At 41.4% G+C, this 15,268-nt stretch overlaps 1 protein-coding gene across 1 annotated transcript; it reads left to right on the top strand.

The window, feature by feature from the left end:
- The first annotated feature begins 6,830 nt into the window (after positions 1 to 6,830).
- lrrc4bb (leucine rich repeat containing 4Bb) lies at positions 6,831 to 15,038 on the top strand. Its single transcript, XM_053638140.1, has 2 exons — positions 6,831 to 7,073; positions 12,558 to 15,038. The coding sequence occupies exons 1-2, from the start codon at positions 6,831 to 6,833 to the stop codon at positions 14,496 to 14,498; spliced, it is 2,184 nt and encodes a 727-aa protein (XP_053494115.1). The 3' UTR covers positions 14,499 to 15,038.
- Positions 15,039 to 15,268: the final 230 nt, after the last annotated feature.

Here is a 15,268-nt window from a genome sequence, read left to right as displayed (position 1 = left end):
GTGAGAGACTGATAAACTCCTACAGAAAACATTTACTTCAAGTTATTGTTGCTAATGGTGGTTCTACATGTTAATGAATTATAGAGTATACTTACTTTTTTCCTCTCCTGGCTTCAGACTGTTGGTTTACATTTTGGGGAAAAATGACTAAATATTGAAAGCTGTTGTGTTTTTTTGTTGTCACTTGAGGTTATTTGTTTATAGAAGTTGGTGAGGACCACACAATTGTTATTTAGGCCCTGATAAATAAATACATAGAACTGAAGGAGGGTGTACTTTCTTTATACCATGACTGTATATATTGACTACTGATAGTTCTGGATGCTGGAGTCACCACACAAAGCAGCAAGTGCTAGTGTGAATGTAGGGTAACAGCATTAATCACAGTGAGGACGTGTCGAACCTTTGAAATCTAGTAGTTCATTGTTTGTGAAACAATTTTATTGACAAAGTAGATTTTAACTGATGAACCTACAAAATGAAATGCTGTAGTGTTTATATCATAAAATAGTTAAACAAGTCATTCAGCTAGAATCGCTTTCTTCATTTGAGTCAGCACAATGGAACTATTTATACAGCATCAGTGTTTAAGGATGTAGATTAATTCATATATTAATGACTAACTGCTTTTTAAATTAGGTTGTCCATTCAAGTTCAAGTTTATCCTGGATACTTCACAAAGCTGGAATTTATGGAAGAGTGGAAAACACATGTATGAAATCCTGTTTGGAAACTCACATGGAAAAAGGTTCTCTGGTTTAATGAGTGGAGAACACACACACATGGAAAAATTTCCCCGGGGTATTGCAGTGTGTTTATAGGTTCAGTTTGGAGATTAAACCTGTGTGTTAGTGTGTGTCAGATTGTGCTAGAGTGTGTTCATGTATGTTAGTGTATGTTAGTCCCATAACTTATTCTAAGGTAAGCATGATCAAAGCTCAAAGTAAGGGTATTAATAGTCAAAATTATTAACTGTGATGTTTATTAATGGTCATAAATATTAATCATCACATATATTAATTGTCAGAAATATTAAGGGTCATGTGTATTAATTGTCAGAAATATTAAGGGTCACATGTATTAAGGGTCATGTGTATTAAGGGTCATGTGTATTAATTGTCAGAAGTATTAAGGGTCACGTGTATTAGTTGTCATAAGTATTAAGGGTCAGGTGTATTAATTGTCAGAAGTATTAATGGTGATCCTTAATACTTATGTATACAGTATCTGAACATTAATACCCGTACTTTGAGCCTTGAGCATGTTTACCTTTACCTGAGAATCAGTTACACACACACACACACACACACACACACACACACAAGAACATACACTAGCACAATCTGACACACTAACACACAGGTTTAATCTCCAATCTGAACCTACAAACACACTGCAACACCCCGGGAGAGATGTTTTCCGTGTGTGCGTGTGTGTGTGTGTGTGTTCTGCGCGTGTGTGTGTGTGTGTGTTCTGCGCTACGCAGTTTGCGTAAGCCCTGCGCGTGCCCCTCCTCCTCCACCCCTGCACATCGCTTGTGCGCAGTTTCCAGCATGTGAAGCTCGCGTGCGTTTTGTGCGCTAATCAGAGCTCCGCGCGCGCTCCGGTTTCACGGATTTACTGGGGATAAAAACGCGGAGGAGCAGGACTGACGGATGAGGTAGGGATGATCATCGCTTTATTCACACTGAGATGTGTGTGTGTGTGTGTGTGTGTGTGAGAGAGAGATTTATTTTTATGGTGTGTGTTTTTGGATTATGATGGTCGGGAATGTTAATGACAGCGAGCTGTATAAAGGCGGTATTGTGCGGACAGGCGCCCCTACATTAATCCAGCGTGTGCGAGCTCGTGTGTGTGTGTGTGTGTGCGCGCGCGCGACATTTTCACAGTAGGTCGATTTTTAGCGTCCTAAATCCGATCTGTTTTTCATTGTGCGTGTTAGCGTTTACAGTCGCGCGCGGCGCGCGCTTTTGTGTGTGTGTGTGTGTGTGTGTGTGATGAGGCCTAATTGTTCGGCTGCGTTTGTGTAAATCTCCGCAGTCCTTCTCTCATTAACATTAATAATCTTCTGCCTTTGCGCGCGTGCTTCTGCTTGTTTTTATTTAAATCGATGTTTAAAGATTTATTTATTTATTACTTTATTGTATTCACTCGTTTCTAGCCACCCTTTTCTCAGTTTCGTTGTTTTCCTTCCTCTGTTATCGTGTGTGTGTTTGCGCGCGCGCGCGCATCGCCGCCACCCAGCATCCTGCATCATACTCAGCCGTTGTCATGGTGACGGTGATCGGAGTGCGCGCGTCCGAGAGAGAGAGAGAGAGAGAGCACATCACGCGCCACCGGTCCTCCTGTCCTTTATGTGAGCACATACATACTACATAGTGACTGCATTACTGTGCAAGACACACACACACACACACACACACACACACACACATATATATATATATATATATATATATATATATATATATATATATATATATATATATATATATTTACGGCACGTGCGCGCACACAAACATACAGTTGCAATGATAATTATTCACCCCCATTGCAAATCAGGTTTATTGTCAAGATGTACAGACTTTCAGCTGTTTGTGATGAACACATCAAACAAAAGCAGTTGAAATAGTTCAACACAATGAATGCTTCAAGTGTTTTCCCCAAATTCAACTGAAAATGACTTCTCCAGTTTCAAAATTATTCACCCCCTTCATGGCAAACATCTTTAGTACTTAGGAGAGCACCTTTTGCTGTTATGAACTGCTGCAAACGAGATGTAGAGCTTCTGCAGCGTTCCTGAGGAATCTTCTCCTGTTCCTCATGAGCAATGGCCTCCAGTTCAGTAATATTCTTGGGTTTGCATGTGGCAACCGCCTTCTTCAAATCTCACCAGAGATTTTCTATGGGGTTCAAGTCAAGTGACTGTGATGGCCCTGTAGAATCTTCCAGAACTTCTTCTGTAACCAAGCCTTGGTGGAATTTGAGGTATTTGGGATCATTGTCCTGTTGGAAGGTCCAATGACACCCAAGGTTCAACTTCTTCACAGATTGCATGAGGTTTTCTTCTAGGATTTCCTGATACTTCAGTGAATCCATTTTGCCTTCCACACGCTGCAGGTTTCCAGTGCCAGAGGATGCAAAGCAGCCCCAGAACATCACCGAGCCACCACCATGTTTGACTGTGGACAGAGTGTTCTTTCTTCATTCTTTTTCCTCCAGACATACCGCTGATCCATCGTGCTGAAAAGTTCCAGTTTTGTTTCATCGCTCCACAGAACAGAATCCCAAAACTTCTGTGGCTTATTTATGTGACTGTGAGCGACATTTCTTGTGCTTTTGGGTCAGTAGTGGTGAACGTCTTGGAGTTCTGGCATGGAAACCTTCTGCGTTTAGTACGCGCCTTACTGTGCTCACTGAAACCTCAGTGCCTGTTACACCAAGTCTTGCTGCAGAACTTTTGCAGTCACTCGAGGGTTTTTCACAACCTGCCTCCTCACAAATCTGCTTGCAGCCGTCGACAGCTTCCTTTATCTGCCCTGACCAGGTATTTCATGAATTTTCCACCCTTAGCCAGTTCAGGTATTTCATGTGTTCCAGCTCAAACACACCTGGTGCAGCTAATGAAGCCCTTGATTAGTTTAATATCATGTGTGCTTTAGACAACACCTGTGTTACATATTTGTGCTGTTGTGAGGAATTCTATTCAGGGGGTGAATAATTTTGATTGCAATTGTATGTGATTAACATGATCCATTGTTGATAAGATTGCTAATGATAAATTAACACAGTTAACTCTCTGAAGTAAATAAACAATAAGTAAGCACTTTATCCTGGTCAGGGTGGCGGTGGGTCCAGAGTCTACTCCGGGAACACTGGGGGAGGAATATACCCCGGATGGGACCCAGAGATTCACATCTCGGACCAATGTAGTGCAGCCAATCCACCTACTGGCATGTTTTTGGGAGGTGGGAGGAAACCAGAGAACCCAGAGTAAACCCACATGGACAACATGTGAAGTTCCACACAGACAGTAACTCGAGCTCTGCATTGAACTCTGGAGCTGTGAGGACACAACATTACCTGCGGTACCAACGTGCCACCGAATAACCAAAGTAATTGTAATAATAATGTGAATAACATGCTTCCAATTCTTCCGATTCCTTCATATCTGCATTTTCTCATTAATTTCACACACACACACACACACACACACATTTCTTATTTATTCTGTTTAAAAGTAAAACTGTTATGTGGCACTGCCCCTTCGGTCTGTGTATAACAAACTTCAACCACAGTTTATTAAAAGTTTTTGGCGTACATTTCATCGTCTGTGTGTGTGTGTGTGTGTGTGTGTGTGTGTGTGTGCGTGCGTGCGTGTGTGTGTATGTGTGTACTGAGGCCTAAACACATAGACCAGTATAAACTTTTCTGTATTCTTCTTCTTCTGGACTCCATCACTCTGCTCCGATATTAGTTCAGGGTCTGTACAGTGTCACAGCATGTGATGGGGTAGTTACCTCACTGTAGACTTTTTCAGGATATAGATTCAATTGCAATGTCTTTTTTGGCTCAGTGCACAGATCTTCCCCACAGAACCTTTCTCTTACAGCTGGAATTGATGTGATTTTATTGTAAATTTAGCTCTCTAAAATGTAGCTTTCAGTTTAGATGGGATTAGTTTTCCATGTGTGGCTGTGTCTCAGGTGATAGAGCGGGTTGTCCACTAATCGTAGGGTTGGAGGTTCGATTCCCGGCCCGCTTGACTCCACATGCCGAAGTGTCCTTGGGCAAGACACTGAACCCCAAGGTGCTCCCAATGGCAAGCCTTGCATGCAGCTCTGCTACCATTGGTGTGTGTGAGTGTGTTTGTGTGTGAGTGTGTGTGTGTGTGTTAATGGGTGAATGAGAAACAGTGTAAAGCACTTTGTAGAACTGCTAAGCGCTTAAAAAAGCGTTATACAAGTTCAGACCATTTACCATTCCATGGGTGGGTGTGTAATGTAATTATGGGTGTCCTGCCTTTGAAAATTGTATTTTTATTTATTTTCTCAGTATTTTTTAAAGGTACTTTCCCTTGTGGACTCTTATTCTGAAAAAAAACCAACAACATTCTTACAGGGGTCAACACACTCATGTTCAGATGTTTATAGAGAAGTGAAGATGCAGTTAAAGTTAGGAATGTAAACTTACAGTGGAAAACAGTAAAGAATAATTACCAAGGAAAGTTATGTCTTGGGACTTTATTGTAAAGTGTTAACTATCTGTATATCAGAGTACAGTACAGTTCTGTGAGGACAGAAAACTGGGATTTTAGTCCTAATCGCTCATGTCGGTAATCTCTTTTTTATGGAATGCATATGCAAATGTCTGGAAATATCTGGAAACAAAAAACAAAAAAATTAAACCGAGTTTATAACACAGAACAACAAAATATAGCTGATATAAATATATAGATGCTTCCAGGGGTCTTCGGTAAGTTACTGAGTTCCATGCCTCCTACAACAAGCGCTTATAATAAAGGACAAAACAATCAGTGTGTATTAAAATGAGGTGTGTGTAGTACACAGTATAGCGTGATAAGAATGTGTACATGTAGGCATGCTCTGTGATTTATACATGCAACACTTATCCTGTGTGAATCAATCAGAATTATGACAGGAGTTTTCTGACAACATTACTGAACACACACGTCTGAAAATCTTATTGCAGAAAAATATATATTTTTTTTCTTTAAATAAATTTTCCTTGAACATGAACTTGTGACATTTTTAGACTAGGGTATTATACTGTGAAAATTCCAAATTGTAACACCTTTACAATCCACTGCAGTGTGGATTGGCTGAGAGCTGTACACTGTTTTCTGATTGGCTGAGAGCTGTACACTGTTTTCTGATTGGCTGAGAGCTGTACACTGTTTTCTGATTGGCTGAGAGCTGTACACTGTGTTCTGATTGGCTGAGAGCAGTACACTGTGTTCTGATTGGCTGAGAGCAGTACACTGTGTTCTGATTGGCTGAGAGTAATCTCATTTCAAAGAAATTTACTATTGGTTCACTGTTGCTCTGACTGTATCCCCTCATCACCGTTCCCTCATTTCTGCCTTAGGGGTTTCCATGGTTTTCATCATTTCTTTTTTTTTTTGTTCTATAGTTTCAATGAGTTCGCTAGGTTAATTGTTTCCTATTGTTTCTTTGTCTATCTATGTTCCAGGTGTTTCCAGGTGTTTCTTAGTTTCCAGATGCTCTTTAGTTTCATTGTTCCTAGTTTCCAGGTGTTTTCTACTTTTCTGCTGTGTGGTAGTTTCCTGGTATTCCATAATATCCTTGTTCATACTTTCCATGTTCCCTACTTGTGTCTTTAGAGCTCCATAAACACTGAGTTTGTGTTGGTGATTAATGAGAGGAGTTGTGAATAATAAGACCCAGGAAAATGTTAATAAGCATTAAATAAAAGCAGTCCTCAGCAGTGCACAGAATTTTGGAGCTAACATGCTTTGCTAAGTGAAATCTAATTCGGATGCGTGTATACACTTTAATGACCCTGCTAACCTCTCACTCTCCCCTGCCCTTGTCTCTCTCTCTCTCTCTCGCTCTCTCTCTCTCTCTCTCTCTCTCTCTCTCTCTCTCTCTCTCTCTTCTCTTTGCAGTGGTGTGACATCTCCTCAGAAGACTTAAGGCTGAAACTACTTACAAGTCCATTTAATTCTCATTAGTCCGCTTGCACATTATAATGAATATTTGAACAAAAAATTGTTCACACCTCCTGCCATTCCAGTGCTGGTAAATCAGATCTTTTGGAATAAGGGGGTGGGACATGACTCATTGGCCATGTTGGCTGCCATGTTAACAGGCCTCTGTAGCCCCTTCCCCCTCCTCTCCTTAGTCCAGCTCTTATTATGGCCATATCTCAGTGGACCACAACTGGCTGAGGCGGCTCCCCCTTGCCCTGCCCCCTGTACCTGCTCCAATCAGGCGAGTCGGGTGATTTGTACCAGAAAGGGACTGGATGAAGTCCCACAAAGCATCTCAGTCAACACACGATACCTCAACCTGCAAGAAAACTCCATACAGGTAAATTCTCGAAACTCCATACAAGTAAACCTTGTAAAAATGAACAAGGCGAAATGAAGCTAACTATTTCCATAATTCAGTTTAATAAGAGAATATGACTGCAATGTGATTCAAAAGAAACTCACAGGTTTCCTGTTCATCTGTACAAAATATGATAAAAGAAGCATTTTAGAAAATATGACAGCACCGGGGTGCACAGTGGCTTAGTGGTTAGCACGTTCGCCTCACACAGGGTTGGGGGTTTGATTTCCACAGCGGCCCTGTGTGTGCGGAGTTTGCATGTTCTCCCCATGCTGCGGGGCTTTCCTCGGGGTACTCTGGTTTCCTCCCCCAGTACAGAGACATGCATGGTAGGCTGATTGGCGTGTCCATAGTGCATGAATGGGTGTGTGAGCCTGTATGTGATTGTGCCTTGCGATTGATTGGCACCCCGTCCAGGGTGTACCCCGCCTTGTGCCCCAATCTCCCTGAGATAGGCTCCAGGTTCCTCATGACCCAGTAGGAAAAGTGGTATAGAAAATGGATGGATGGATGACCTCAGGAAATGAGGAACATGAAAGTAACAACCACCTACTCCCACCCACCTTAATTAGAGTAAAAAAATGCCCACTCCCACCCAATTGCATAAGAGTAAAATCCATCCATTCAAACCCTGTTCTTCTTGACAGAGGTCTGAGATCTGACTAAACTAAGGCAGGGGCTTCATATTCAAGTACATACAGTAAATTTATTGATATGTCTCTCTGAGAAGCTGCATGTCACTGATCCCCTAAACAATAAAATATCAAGCTTTGTTGTGGGACATCAATTTAACAGTGCAGAATTGTGTAAAAAAAATTCTAAATAGACTGTAAATTTCTCTCGTTCCAAGCGTAAAAATTGTCAGTGATTGTAGAGAATCACATCAAAATCATGAAAATTGAGAATACAATTTAGGATGACATGTTATTAATTCAATTTAATTCAGTTTTATTTATATAGTGCTTTTAACAATGGACATTGTCCCAAAGCATCTTACAGAAATCTGGATATGCATTTTAATTTTATATTTATCCCTAATGAGCAAGCCAGAGGTGACAATGACAAGGAAAAACTGCATGAGGAAAGAAACTTGAGAGGAACCAAACTCAAAAGAGAACCCATCCTGATGAGTGTCATGGGTGACACCGGAGAGTGCAATCATAAATAATTTCACTTCTATAACTATAGACTATAGAGAGTGCATTGAAAGGAACTTGAGTATGAGCATCAGAATTATTTTTTATTTCAACTTCATCTTATCAAAGTGAAGTTATAGACTGTTCAATGATTGAGGCTTGATCGTGAACTGTTTTTTGAACAGTGTAGTCAGTAGGCTAACCAAGGAAAAACATCCACAACCATCTTTAGGGTGTCTGTGTGGTACCATCCACAGTAAACCCATGGTGTTCTGTAGGTTATCTATCAGGGGCCATCCTCAGCAGCAGAGAGTGAGTTTCAGGTCAACAAGGCTCCAACCAAAAGTAGGGCATCAGGATGGATAAGGCAGGTTTGGAGGGCAGAAGGAGTCAGGATCACTGGTATCTCAGGAGTATCATGTGTAGCTCGACAAAGAGAGAGGTGGGGGGGATATATTATTAAGAATGCTCTTGTCCTGTAATTGTTAAAGAAAATGTACATTGTGTTCAGAGTGAAAGCAGGGACTCCAGCAAGGCTAGCTATGACATCATAACTAAAAGGGAGAACCAGAGGGGAACACAGACACGAGGACTCCCTGGGACATAATGCAGCCAGTCATTCCACAATCAACACACCTGGGTAAAGGTGTGAAAGTGGGGGGTGACAGCATCCAAACATCCCAATTCATCACAACACTCATAAAATACGTTATGTTAGTATAAAGAACTTCAAATGCGTCAAATTCATGTCCAGGTTTTTGCGTGATGCCTAGAATAATATGTGACACCTCGTACTCTGCTGGTTTGACAAGGGCAATGTATATAATGTATCTGGGGGACTAGCTCTACTTGCTACATACTCATGTGGTTTAATCCATGTTTCTGTTAAACACAGTACATTAAACTCCTGATCAGTAACGTTTTCATTAACAATAAGTGCTTTAGACATAATAGATCTAATATTTAACAGTCCTAACTTCAGCTCAAAGGTGCATTCAGTATGATTTAATTTTATGTTAATTAAGTTACTAAAACAAACTTTGTCTATATTTTTGTTTATCTGAGGGAACAGACAGTCTTAGTATGGTGGAGCCTAAGTGATGACTCAGTGTAGCTAGCATACGGTTGGTTTAGCCGGCTTGTCTGCTCCCTGGCCTTGGCTCTGGATTGCCAACGATTAACTAGACCTGTTCTGAGACTATGTGCTATACCTCAAGAAATGAGAGCAGCACCTTCCTGAGTGGGCTGGATACCGTCCCGCCCTAACAGGCCAACCTTGGCCTTAAAACTACTCCAATTATCTAAAAAGCCAACATTGTATTCGAGCACCACCTGGACATCCAGGAGTTAACCGGCTGTAACCTACATCACCATGCCACAATGGGATCGCCTTTGCTAATTTACACACCACTATAATGTTACTCTTAGTGATTTCTGAGTGACAAAGGCATATACTGTAGTGTTAGCGCTTATATTATCTTCAAAAACCTAGGCTTGATTTAGATCCTACCTGCTATGTCCGGCACTCTGGCTAATGGTATAAACCTAACTAAAGATGCTGGAGCCCCTAAAGGCCTAAAGGCGCTAAAGGCCCTAAAGGCCCTAAATTTCACATACCATAAAAATAGAGTCTTCTATAAAAAGAGCCCTTTCAACAGGTTTCTCAGCAGCTGCCTCGCTGAGGAGAGCAAACCTGTTGGACACGTGAAGCGGAGAGGAGTGGTGCTCCCATGAGTGAGCCTTAGCGCTAGCTTTGGCTTTGCAATTATGCCGCTGAGTCGTCACCCATTCACCCCGCTGTGAAGGCTCTAATGCCAGAGTTGGGGGATTGCTGTTTGTCCTTAAAACATCCAGACTTTTCCCTACAGAAACAATGCTGGTCTCACTCTCACTAACTCTCTCTAGCATCTGCATGCACACTTCTAATCTTTTCCACCTGAGTGCTAATAAATAAACACATCAAAAATAAAGCTACTGATAATGACGGAGGAAGAATGACTAAACATCCTGCCTTCAAGACACTGAATGTTTGCTGTGTTGAAGGTTAGGCTTCCCTTAGTCGTGGCGTTGTAAAGATGAATTTAAGCAGCAGGTCCATCATAATAAATACCAGGTGCACACGTCATACAACATATTACATATAGACTCATGAATTAGAGAAATGTTCACCAACATAAGCAGTACAACATGAGTGACCAGTAGAACTGTGTGTTACAGTACACTGGCTTTAGACGGTATGATTCTCTGCTGATTTTGCTGTCACAGACTAAAATCACACATTGTATAATGATTCTTTGGTTGTGAGCCAATTTAATGTCCAAAAACCGTCGACGACAAAGTTTGATCAGTGTGAGAAATTTCTTATTGAAGTCTCAGAGGGTGAGCTCTGCAACATTAAAAACCAAGTCTTATCTCAGACTCACAGGACCGCTGTAAATACGGTAGCAGTGATGGAGACACGTAAACTAAACATGCTAATGTACAAAGACAAAATAGTAGTGATATTTAATTAATCTGTATAATGTGTGACGTTTGCTTAGTTATTGTTTTTCTACTAAACTGCCTTGTTATTGTTATTATTACCTTACTGTGTTTTGTTCTTTTGTCTGTTAATAGTGCATATTGGTAAACTGTGGAAATGCAGCGGCATGTGCTAGCTTTTGCATCGATTCCACAATACAGTCAAATCGGTCAAAAATCTAGCATACACAATTACACAATAGTAACAATAAACAATAAAATAACTATTGTGCACATGTGAACCTCATAGTAAAGTATGAGGAATGGGGTTTAGTGTTCATTTGGAATGTGTAAATGTGAATCAGAGACACAGATGTGGCTATTTATCAGATCATTAATGCTTCAGTTGAGCATTTGGGAAAGCACCACTAACCTCAATTCACTTTAAATTGTCAGCTTTTTTCAGTGTTTTGTTAACATGAAACTATCTTTTTATTAATTCAGTTTGGAAAATTATATTAAATATATCATCATATTTAAGCAGTATCACAAAAACAAGAGTTCCTGTTGTAGTGTGTATCATCATGGCTGTTATTTGGCCGTAGGGACGAGGCAGGCAGGTAATCGCAGCATGAATGCTGATGTGTGATACTGCGTCTGTACACTAACTGACATTTCAGACACAGTATCACAGTATGGCCAAATATTTTCTTTACTTTTGCTCCGTGAATGAAAATAGTTCCCAAAGACGCCACAGATGGATAGGGCATTGTCTGTTGCCATGCCAACACAGACGGACTGAGAGCACATAGTAAGTGTAGTAATGGTTTATAAGGAACTAGAATTGGAATTTCATGCAGCAAACACAGACAAGAGTGATAACAGGGCTGTTATACTGAACAGAACTAACTGTAGTATAATATCATATTATACTGTATTATATTATGTTTAATAGATATTACATATAGACGCAGCATTATCCGTAAATGAAAATTCAGTTGAATTGATGGAATCAACTTTAAAAATGAATGCAATTGATGAATAATCATCTTTATAAAAACATTATTAAAAAACTGAGTAACTAGTCTATATTTACTACATCATTCATTTCAGTAAAAAATAAAGAATTACAAAAGACAAACATATTGAACCATATTTTTGTCTGTTTAATCCACAACAGTTGATTTTATTTATTTATTTATTTATGTATTTAGTTTCGGTTTGTCTGAACCTTTTATACTAAGTGTTCTGGCATTTTAAAAGTATATTATTTACATCAGACACAAACACCACAAAATCTGCATCACCGAAATTCAGTTTTTATCCCTTTCTGTTTACTATGGCTTTCCTCAGATCTTGAATAAATGTACTCTGCTGAAAGTAGGGTGTGCTTTATGTAAATTGGACGTATATCAGGGTAAATTGGAGTGTGTTGTGTGTACATGATGTAAATGTAAATAAGGTTGTAGTGGCCAGAGCTTGTTTCTATGTAGCTTAAGCTGATTTCACCATACATTCGAATCTCGTTTAATGAATCAGACACACATGTGCTTGTATGATTAAAAGCCTCTGTGTTTTATTAACAATATTATCAATAATGGAAAAAGTTAAATGCACCTGTTAGTGCTCATGTAGATGTGATACAACAGGCTCTAGAACATTTTCAGCTAGCTAGAGTTGTTAAATGGTGGATATTTTACATAATGTATATAATCTGGGAACCAAATGGGTATTATTCTCTTAAAGAACTAGTTATGCCAAGTGAAAAGCATTAGCAATCACATGCTAAGTGAAAACACAGGACATTTAAATTTATTCCACCATTGCCAACATTGCTTTATCTCGTTCTCTCTCTGTCTCTCTGCAGATGATCAAATCTGACACCTTTAAACACCTGAGTCACCTGGAGATCCTTCAGCTGTCAAAGAATCACATTCGTCAGATTGAAGTTGGAGCATTTAATGGCCTCCCAAACCTCATCACGCTTGAGCTTTTCGATAATCTTCTGCCATTGGTCCCATCGCAAGCATTTGAATATCTTAGTAAACTGCGTGAACTCTGGCTGCGAAATAATCCAATAGAAACGCTCCCAGCCTATGCTTTCCACCGTGTTCCTTCCCTCCGTCGTTTGGACCTTGGTGAACTCCGGAAGCTCAGTTTCATCTCAGAGGTGGCCTTTGAAGGACTAGTAAACCTCCGCTTTCTGAATTTGGGAATGTGTGGATTGAAAGATGTTCCAAATTTGACGCCACTCGTGAAACTAGAGGAACTTGAACTTTCTGGGAACCAGCTAGGCGTAGTTCGTCCAGGATCTTTCCAAGGTCTTGTTTCACTTCGCAAGTTGTGGCTTATGCACTCACGCATCTCGCTGATTGAACGCAATGCTTTTGATGACCTGAAGAACCTAGAGGAGCTCAACCTGTCCCACAATTCCTTGCATTCACTGCCCCATGACCTTTTTACACCACTACAACAGCTCGAAAGGGTTCACCTGAACCACAATCCCTGGGTTTGTGGCTGTGATGTTCTCTGGCTCAGTTGGTGGTTGAAGGAGACTGTGCCAGATAACTCCACTTGCTGTGCTCGCTGCCATGCTCCGCCTGGCACCAAGGGACGCTACATCGGTGACCTGGATCAGAGAGACTTCACTTGCTATGCCCCTGTGATTGTGGAGCCGCCAACTGACCTGAATGTGACTGAGGGAATGGCAGCGGAGCTGAAATGTCGAACTGGGACATCTATGACCTCTGTGAATTGGTTGACCCCTAATGGAACCCTGATGACCCATGGTGCTTACAAAGTACGAATCTCAGTGTTACATGATGGCACCTTGAACTTCACTAATGTCACCATGCAGGATACTGGGCCATACACCTGCATGGTGACCAACTCGGCCGGAAACACCACGGCAACCGCCGTCCTCAACGTGTCTGCCTCTGACCCTGGCAGTGGATACAGCTACTTTACAACAGTTACTGTGGAAACAGTGGAGACTGGGCAGGAAGTTCACAATTCTGCTCGGCAATTCGTCAATGAGACCTTCATCGGTTTTCCAGGACCAACAGCATCATCAGGGTCAACCGGACCTTCAGGGTCGGTGCCATCGTCCCTGTCACCTCATGTTACTCGTGCTCCAGAGCGCCCTTTCACAGTCTCTATCACTGACGTTGCTAATCTTTCAGGTCTTGAGGACGTAATGAAGACAACAAAGATCATAATTGGCTGCTTTGTAGCCATCACCTTTATGGCTGCTGTGATGCTTGTGGTTTTCTACAAACTGAGGAAGCAGCACCAGCTACACAAGCATCACGGTCCTGCCCGTGCCATAGAGATAATCAACGTCGAGGATGAAATGGGGCCACCAGGGGGTGCTAGTGGCATTGCAGGTGGTTCCACCCTTCACTCCGGGGCAGGACCAGGAACCGGGAGTGGACCTGGACCAAATCTTCGACTCCACGACCCTGAAATTGTCACTCTGCCCAACATCGGGCGCTCAGATCATGTTAATCACTACTACAAAACTCACCACTTTAACAACAACGTCCTGGGACTCAACATGGGGGTGGGGCAAACTGGAAACAAGACAAGCCCCTCCTCCAAAAAACAGGCCCTGTCCACCAATCAGACAGCCACATCTGTTGACTCCACTAATCCTGGATCTGTCTCTCCACCGTTACCGATTCCGATCCCAATGGCAATGACTTTCCATGGAACACTGAAGAGCTTCAGCCACACCCCTAGCTCTCAGAATGAGCCTCTGCTGCTGTCCAATGGGTCCAAGGAGAGTGTTCAGGAAACACAGATCTAAACACACACACACACACACACACACACACACACACAATGAAGTGTTAAGGAGCCAGTGGATATCAACATACAGACATTTGAGGGAGTTTTGTTTCGGGGACTCGGAGGATTATAAAATCAAACACATCGTTTGTACAAAGAAATGTGACGGAATTGGCACTACTGCGACATGTGCCAAAGAAAACGCCTTTTGTTTTTGCAGTTTCTACAAAGTTGTATCTGTGTATAAAATATAGTCTATAATCCAAGTAGCGTTAAATCCCTACGTGTTGTTTTGCCACAGGCGAAGAACACTGAAGAACCTGTACGAAATCACACACACTCACTGAGGAGAACTTCACGGATCCATCTCCTCACATGATGTATGTGTGATATAGAGTGTGAGTTTATACTGAAACTGAAACAGACTGTAGTCATCAGAACACACACACACACACACACACACACACACACACACATACACACACACACACACACATCTATCCACTCTCTGACTGCTGAGCTGTAGGATTTTAATGCACAAAATGAGCCTCGGTTTATTAACCGCAACTTCAAACATACTCGATGGTAGATGAGGACATGTGAAGAAAGTTGTGTGTGTGTGTGTGTGTGTGTGTGTGTGTGTGTGTGTGTACACTCTGTAAACAAATTGAGTTTCTTGCTGTGTTTTCAGTATCTTTCTGTCTTCACTTTCATCATCTGTCAAATCTAACTTTAACATCAGCTTTATTCTCATTTTCACAACAGCAGCAAACACAATAAATACACAAC

The sequence above is a fragment of the Ictalurus furcatus genome, chromosome 1 (genome assembly GCF_023375685.1).
Source record: "Ictalurus furcatus strain D&B chromosome 1, Billie_1.0, whole genome shotgun sequence".
NCBI lineage: Eukaryota > Metazoa > Chordata > Actinopteri > Siluriformes > Ictaluridae > Ictalurus > Ictalurus furcatus.
Note: the sequence above shows the minus strand (reverse complement) of the source record. Positions and strands in the feature narration are given on the sequence as shown.